Source organism: Megalobrama amblycephala, linkage group LG3 (assembly GCF_018812025.1).
Source record: "Megalobrama amblycephala isolate DHTTF-2021 linkage group LG3, ASM1881202v1, whole genome shotgun sequence".
Classification (NCBI taxonomy): domain Eukaryota; kingdom Metazoa; phylum Chordata; class Actinopteri; order Cypriniformes; family Xenocyprididae; genus Megalobrama; species Megalobrama amblycephala.
In genome coordinates this window covers 46,040,252-46,048,525 of record NC_063046.1, presented here as the reverse complement: position 1 = coordinate 46,048,525, position 8,274 = coordinate 46,040,252, and the positions used below count along the sequence as shown (strand labels likewise).

Here is an 8,274-nt window from a genome sequence, read left to right as displayed (position 1 = left end):
CAATCCGCCATTTTCTCATTTTCACCTGCCCCATACACATACAGACCGCGTCATGTGTTGTAAACAAATGCTTTCTGTATTAAAGTATGATCTAAAACTATTATCTGTGATTGTTATTAGTCATTAAAATAATCTTACGATAATATATCAACCTGAATTGCTACAGATTCCTCATATCCTGTCGTCTCGACCATCCAAACAGTCGTTATTAACTCTGAAACGAAACCTACGAACAGTTTGGATTAGGTTGATGGCTAATCTATCCTATCCTACTTAGAAAAGATATAGTAAACACTATGTAACTATATGGGCCGTGATTATGTAACGTTTTCGCATTTGTGTGCATTGGAGATATTTTCTACCATGACAATGCTGGGTCAGTGTTTCATTTTTTGTGAAACAGCGCCATCCTTTGGTTGGCAACAGACATGTCTTCGCTATGTTATGATGGTGCAGAGGGGCCTAGATAAGATTTCCCTCTGTTTCGTATGGTGTTTACTGTGGTACCAGACTTTTGTACTTACTGTGGGTACCAGAAGGCAATTAAATAATAGACAAAATGGCTATGCAAGTCCTAAAGGTTGACGTACAAGTCAAGGCAGAAGCAAAAGGAAAAACACATGTATTACTACAAAGTGGCACACAAGTTTAGTTAGCGAAAACCATGTTTTACTATCCACCTTATTGCTGACTAGCCTACTGCGTTTTGTGTTATGGGTTGCACTTCCAGTTTGGGGCACTTCCATTTAAAAAGACTGAAATGAATCGTTTCAAATAAGGTTGCCCTACAAATAAAGCTTATCTGTCTGTTTTGACTGAATGAGCTGTCAATTTTTCTTTCATGTTTTATCTTCAGACAACATGAGAATAACGTATTGCTTGGTATTTTAACGTAACATGTTATAACAAGAATATCTATGGCAAGAGCTCTTTTCAGTCGCTGCTTTCTATCCTCGTGATTATTTTCTTTTGTCCCTTTGCATACCGCTGTAATAGTGTGAAAAAGGACAACATACTAAACATTTGGGGACATTCTAAAATGCTTAACGTGGCTTAATGTACTAAGACAGTGATTTTAATGGACCAAACTCACTAAATATCATGCTAATAAAGTATACTATGTGCAAAAAATCAGATGAGCCCAGAATATGATGTTAATGCGTTTAATAACACGTTTAATAAGCCTTTTCTTATAACGGTTTTCTATGGGAGGAAAAGGGTTAACGTGTTATTAAAACGCGTTAAGATCATATTCTGGGCTCATCTGATTTTTTGCACATAGTATACTTTATTAGAATGTCATTTAGTGAATTTGGTCTGTTAAAATCACTGTCTTAGTACATTAAGCCACGTTAAGCGTTTTTCACGTAAGCGTTTTAGAATGTCCCAACATTTGTGGTCTGTTCTCCCGATATAATTTACGATATATCCCATTAATAATTCACTGGAATGCACAAAGAATCTCTTGTTTTTCTCGTCAAAACCTCAGGTCTCTTTCCAGGTTTGTTTTCACAGGTAAATACAATTTATTATCTGTAAAAATGATGGAAATCACTTTGAAATAGTATCACGCAATGCTGAAGTTCATGAACATTTTTTATTAAGGAACATATATTACATAATACAGATATATATCACTATAGTTAACCCGTCCGTTATTGCTGTGGAAAGAATCGCGCTTTTTCATGGCCTGTAGAAAGTACCTTGTTGATGCTTTTACACTTTTAAATGTCCTTTTAAAGTTCGTTGGTTGAAGGGTGAGTAGAATAATGTCATCTCGATGTACCCAGTTTAAAAACAAAACAAAAACAAAAAACCCCAAAACGTAGGCTATAATTGCGTTCATAGAGCAAGTCTTTCACTGACTGCAAAGCTGCTAACAGCTTAAGGGAAGTTACACCTATAATTTACGCAAAGCGTCATGGGGCGTTGGAATAAGGTGAATATTATATTATTAGATAGCAGAAAGTAACACACTCGAGTAGGTTATGTAGATCCCGTCGACGTTTCACACTCCAGTCCAATTGGTGGCGATAATGCACCAAAAGCGGGTTCACCAACCGTCATTAAAGCGCAAAGATGAAGTAGAAGACTACATTTCCCAAAATGCTTTTAGATAACAGGAAGTACTTTTATGTCGCTGATATGTTCACAATAGGAATAAGCATAATTCAGCCGATTTACCGTTTTGACGTGCGAACAGATTGTGTGTGTCTCCGGTGTTTTGTGGGAGTGTCTGTCTCTCGACTGCGCGGCAAAAGCACGGGGCAAAACAAAAGCATGTGGATGTAATTTCAACAAAGGTATGTTGTATGAATGAACCCAAACAACGCTTTATTATTTAGAAAGTAAGGAGAGACGAACGTGTTCACTGTAAAACGCCATTTAAGCAGGAAAAACACCAGAAACGGACAGTATTGTATAAGCTAGCTAGCTGCAGCATCATGACGCAGATGTCCGCACAGACTCACATAAGTTGCAGTTGCGTTGTTTTCTTTGCTCAAATTCCAAGCACTGGCTCCTTTTTTGAAAATATCTGGGTTATTGTTATAGTATTATAAAGTGAGACAGCTGGGTTAAATTTCTGGGTTAAATATCAACATAGTACACTCTACGCATTATTTAACAGGTTTAAGTTAACATATTCAACCAGATTTTCATTTTCAGCCAGTTTATAAGCTTTATTTTGAATTTAAACGTTTACTTGTCACATTTAATGTTAAATTTCACATGTAGGACATTACCTGTGGCCTTACACGTGTCTCTGGGAATTCCCCTAGCCTTAGATTATATTGACTTCTTGGCGTCTTTTAAACCAAAAGGTTTGGACATTTAGTAAAATATAAATAAATGGTAATTATGCAGTACGTTGGTATATTTTATTGTAATGTAGTATAATAGAACTGTAACTGTATTATGGCAATGCCAAATAATTATTTCCTAGTAAGCAAAGAATAGCCTAAACCCCTGGCCACACTATCAGACACTTACTAACTAGATAAGACACATTCTTTGTATCTACAGAACACAAGGAGGGACTACGCTGGGCTGAAATATGTTGATTAAAGCTGTTACTTGGGCGTTACTTCAGTTAAAAACTGTTGTATAGCGTGTGTGTGTATATGTATGTGTATATATATGTATGCGTGTTATATTATTTATTTATTTTTAAGATTGCATCAGACTGGGATTGAAATCAACCACTAACCATGGGGATTCGGTCAGCTCAGAAGAAGCATTTCCCTCTTCGGGGCATCGATGGAGTGGTGCAGCTTTTCGAGTCTGAACTTAACAACCCAGAACCAGATCTGGCCCTGCTGTCCCTTGTGCTGGGTTTTGTAGAGCACTTCCTGGCTGTCAACAGAGTTGTTCCCGTCAATGTCCCGGGCGTTCGCTTTGAACCTCTTAAACCTGACTGTCCCAACTCTTGCTTCCCCACAGTCGAGCTGAATCTCATATCTGCCCTATATGAACGCTTCTTGGCCCAGATTCGTGGTGCCGTGGACATGTCACAGTACCGCAAACCGTCTGGCGTCTCCAGCCGTGAGCTTGTGAAAAAGGTCTCAGATGTGATCTGGAACAGTCTTAGTCGGTCGTATTTCAAGGACAGGGCACATATTCAGTCCCTCTTCAGTCTTATCACAGGTAGACCTTCACAAAAGTCTCTGTAAAAATATTCAGTGACAAATCTGCCCATGTATTGTAGATTAATATTGCATTTGTTTCTCTCTCTTTCTGTAAGGCACAAAGCTGGACAGCTCAGGAGTAGCTTTTGCAGTGGTAGCTGCATGTCAGGTGTTGGGCCTGAAGGATGTTCATCTCGCTCTCTCGGAAGACCACGCCTGGGTCATCTTTGGCAAAGGTGGGGAAGAGACTGCAGAGGTCACATGGCATGGGAAGGGCAACGAAGACAGAAGAGGTCAGACTGTCAGTGCTGGAGTCAATGAAAGGGTACGCAATGTTTTATTATTCATGATATGATAAACAATCATTCATAAACACCATGCTGTTCAAACGTTTGATTTCAGCACAATTTTTTTTTTTTAAAGAAATGAATGTCCATTCAGCAAGAATGCATTAAATAGTTTAAAAGTGACAGTAAAGACATTTATATTACAAAAGATAATGTTATTTGAGCACCAAATCAGCATATTAGAATGATTTCTAAAGGATAATGTGACACTAAAGACTTGAGTTATGATGCGGAAAATTCAGATTTGCATCACAGGGATGAATTACATTTTAAAATGTATTAATTTATTTAAATTGTTTCACAGTATTAATGTTTTTACTGTACAAATAAATGCAGCCTTGGTGAACATAAAATACTTTTTTTTATGTTATTCTCTTTCTCCTTTAGAGCTGGTTATATCTTAAAGGCTCCTACATGAAATGCAACAGAAATATGGAGGTGGCATTCATGGTTTGCGCCATCAATCCTTCTCTAGATCTGCACACAGACAGTACAGAGTTACTCCAGCTTCAGCAAGTATGTCTTAAAACCGATTTATTATTATAATTATTTGTTTCACTTTTATTACATCATTCTGTTTCCTGCATTCTATTGGCTGCTCTATCTATAAATGTAACTATGTTTGCATATGTGTGTACACATGCATATTTATGTGTCTATTGTCATCCAGATCAGTTTCTCAACACATTTTCTTTCTCTCTTCAGAGGCTGTTGTGGCTGCTGTATGATCGAGGCGATTTGGAAAGGTGTGGCACGTTTCTTATAAATCAGAGCAGGGATGTAACTAATTTGATCTGAACTCTTTCTGAATGTTTGTTGAAGGTATCCCATGGCAATGGGCACTTTGGCTGACCTTGAAGATCAGGAACCCATGACTGGCAAGGAAAGCCCTCTCTCTATTCACATTAAGGTATATTAATACAGCTATATCACTGATATTTACAAGGTTGTCATCTATTAAATTGCATTAATCTGTTTTGTTTTCCCTAGGCTGTTGACTCTGCTAAAAAATATTACAACAACGAGCACATATACCCTTTCATGTATCTAGCAGGGTACTATTACAGGCACAGAAATGTCCAGGAGGCTTTGCGTTCCTGGGCAGAAGCTGCATCAGTAATGCAAGAGTAAGTCAAGAACCATAGAAATCTGAACATGGACTGATATTGAATTTTTAGTTGTGTCTGTTAAAGTAATTCACTTTTAAAAATGCAACAAATATCCTCTATTTTAACTTTAACAGCAGGGGGCAGTGTTCATTTATAACAGCCAGATACATTTTTTTTTGCTAATTTTGCTAAATTAATCTGTTTGAAACACATTTATGCTTGTAATGCTTTCCTAAATCAGTAAAATGATTTATGTAAAAAGGCTGAATCAATCTCCAAACTGAAATGTGTCTGTTAGTCATGATTAGATGACAAGATAACTTCTCAAGCCTCTTAAATGTTAATGCCTAATGGAAAATGTGATGTTTGCCAGCATTGTCTTTGTTGCCTCATGCTGTTTGTCCTTAGTCTTTAGAAAGCTCATTCCTGTATTAGCCTTGGCATCAGTCCCTGTCGACAGAGACAATCTGTACTTTCCTCCCTCTAAACACAGTGCAGTGGACGAACGGGTGCTAAAAATACTTGATTCTAAAGTCCTGAAGGATGTCTGCACAAAGCACGCCTATAACTACTGCTCACTCCCATCCACTTCCTTTTCCTGCTCTTCCTGTTTCCTCTTCCTTCATGACAACATTAGCTATCTCCTACCCTCTGACGTATCTTCATTTTGTTTGTCGCTTTGAACTATGACAGTCTTGCTGCATTATAAACAATGCAGTTATCAGTAAACATTGTTGTATGTTGTAAATAAATAAATAAATATATATATATATAAAGTGCATGTGTATATATTGTCAAGAACAAAATATAATATATAATCCCATAAACTGTTTTTCTTTGTCTACAGTTACAACTACTGCAGAGAGGATGAGGAGATCTATAAGGAGTTTTTTGACATTGCTAATGATGTCATTCCCACCCTTCTTAAAGAGACAACAGCTGCTGCGGAAAGTGGCAGTGAAGGGGCTGATGAAATGGAAAAAGAGGTCTTGTTTAATTAAACACACACACATATATATATATATATATATATATATATATATATATATATATATATATATATATATATATATATATATATATATATATATATATATATATTACTATTATTATATATATTTTTTAATTAGAACAGAAGATTGTGAACAAGTCTTTCTCTTGTCCTCTGTTCATGCTTTTACCTCAAAGGACCAGCCCAGACAGGTTGCTGCTTTGTCTGCCCTTCAGGACCCAGAGTGCTTTGCTCACTTACTCCGGTTCTATGATGGGATTTGTAAATGGGAAGAAGGAAGTCCCACGCCAGTGCTTCATGTTGGCTGGGCCACCTATCTGGTTCAGTCCCTTAGTCGTTTTGACGCACAGGTAAAATTCCTCAATTTTCTCAATAGACCCTTTTCACAGGTTGTGACGATGCATTTCAACAGTTATCAACATCGCAAATCTAGTGAAGTATTCAATATTTTTATTTTTAGCTATGGGTTATATTACCTTGCCAGTAAATTACAAAATTAACAAAAAAAAAAAAAAAAAAAAAAAAAAATTAACACTGCTGCGAAGGTGTTTTTAATATAACAGTTAATGGAGTGATGGCAAATTTGACATTTTCTCTTCTGACTGCTGTAATCAATCTCTTCATATTTTTTCTCTTTTGCAAAGTTGCGGAAATGCTATCGTGGATTTTTATATTTGCTGTCATCTCCCATTCACCACTAAAGAAGTTTACCCAACTATGACAGCTTCCGCTTCTGAGAACCACGGAAATGTGAAAAGGGTCCATTTAAAGTTAAATTAAAATGCCATTTATAATCGGACTCTGTATTCACTCTTTCACAGATTAGGCAAAAAGTGTCAATCATCACCAAAGATGCAGAACCAGTGGACGACGATGACCAATCCAGTGAGGACCCGCGTGAGGGGCGTAGACGGGGTCCGAGACGAGAATCAAAGTTAGATGAACAAGCAGGACCGTCGTCTCCAAGTGCAGCATTGCCTGCACAAAATCCAGTGCCCAAAAAGGTGGGTGGAGAAGGAGGACGCCGTCGCTCCTCTGCTGGCACTCGAGGTAAAGAGTCCGATGGCAAAAATGAGCCATCATCCCCAAGTCCCACACCTTCACCTTCCCAGCCTCCCATAGTGCAGGGAGGGCCGGTGGTGGTTTTCCACAGTGAGAAGATGAAGGGTATGAAGGAGCTGCTTTCTGCGGCAAAGATCAACTCTAGTGCCATTAAACTGCAGCTCACGGCTCAGTCTCAAGTGCAGATGAAGAGACAGAAACCCACACCTTCTGGAGATTACACCTTGTCCTTCATGAAACGCCCTCGCAAAACTCTTTAAAACTTTACATTTTTACTTTTGCATTTTCACCTGGAGTGAAGTTCATTTGTTTATCTGGAAATGACAAATGTTTTGATAAGCTGATGCTGAATTTATTTAATTCACTTCTTTATAACCGTTACAAGTTGAAATCAGAAAACGTGTCTATCATGCACCAGCAATTTTGTTTTATTATTTGATAGTATAAAGTAATTTTATTGATTTGCCTTAAATCTGTTTAATTACAATACGTTCTAAGTTCCCAAATTACCACAAGCCAAAGTGATTATTTTGTGTTTATCAGGTTTTTAGAAAAGATGCAATTCTTTTCTCTGCAATACAATGAAACTTCTGAAATTTCTTTGCTTCACAAGTCTGATGTATTTAACAAATACTGGGATTCCCAGCCTACATGTGTAGGTCTTGCACTTGTTCTGTTATTCTCTACACAACTGCTGGATTTCATAGGTGGTCTCAAGGTTACAGTAGTGTCATAGCAAGTATCCTTTTGAAAAATGTGCGGTAATTGTTTAAAAATTATTTTCTCAATGTTAAAGTGTATTTTCCACTAAATAAACAACCTGAACAAAACTATTAAGCGTTTTACTGCCTTTTATTTACTCACGCACGGTGTGATTTCTTGTATGTAAATAGTTTGCACATGCGCAAACACAGCGAAGAGTATTGCGTCTAAGTGATGGGAGAAGCCGGCTCTTGTCCACGAGTCGGTTCTTTTGAATGGTTCATTTCGAAGAGCCGATTGAAAACCTATTCTTTTATATGCCCAGAACGTTCAAATAAAGTGCAGACATGTAGCATATTGCGGTTTATTTTTGCCGCTTCGTTTACTTTTCGTTGAAATGGTGTTTATTGTAATCC

At 37.5% G+C, this 8,274-nt stretch overlaps 1 protein-coding gene across 1 annotated transcript; it reads left to right on the top strand.

Moving 5' to 3' along the window:
* Positions 1 to 2,118: 2,118 nt before the first annotated feature.
* On the top strand, positions 2,119 to 7,989 carry men1 (multiple endocrine neoplasia I). Its single transcript, XM_048185657.1, has 10 exons — positions 2,119 to 2,303; positions 3,174 to 3,645; positions 3,743 to 3,951; positions 4,361 to 4,489; positions 4,679 to 4,719; positions 4,796 to 4,883; positions 4,964 to 5,100; positions 5,930 to 6,068; positions 6,271 to 6,444; positions 6,916 to 7,989. The coding sequence occupies exons 2-10, from the start codon at positions 3,210 to 3,212 to the stop codon at positions 7,414 to 7,416; spliced, it is 1,854 nt and encodes a 617-aa protein (XP_048041614.1). The 5' UTR covers positions 2,119 to 2,303; positions 3,174 to 3,209; the 3' UTR covers positions 7,417 to 7,989.
* The last annotated feature ends 285 nt before the right edge of the window (positions 7,990 to 8,274 follow it).

What these genes read in the sequence shown, in the direction of transcription:
- men1 (XM_048185657.1), top strand. Translation starts at nt 3,210, where the DNA reads ATGGGGATTCGGTCAGCTCAGAAGAAGCATTTCCCTCTTCGGGGCATC. An exon ending in CTGATGAAATGGAAAAAGAG is followed by an intron (nt 6,069 to 6,270) that starts GTCTTGTTTAAT and finishes TTTACCTCAAAG; the next exon opens with GACCAGCCCAGACAGGTTGC. An exon ending in TTAGTCGTTTTGACGCACAG is followed by an intron (nt 6,445 to 6,915) that starts GTAAAATTCCTC and finishes ACTCTTTCACAG; the next exon opens with ATTAGGCAAAAAGTGTCAAT.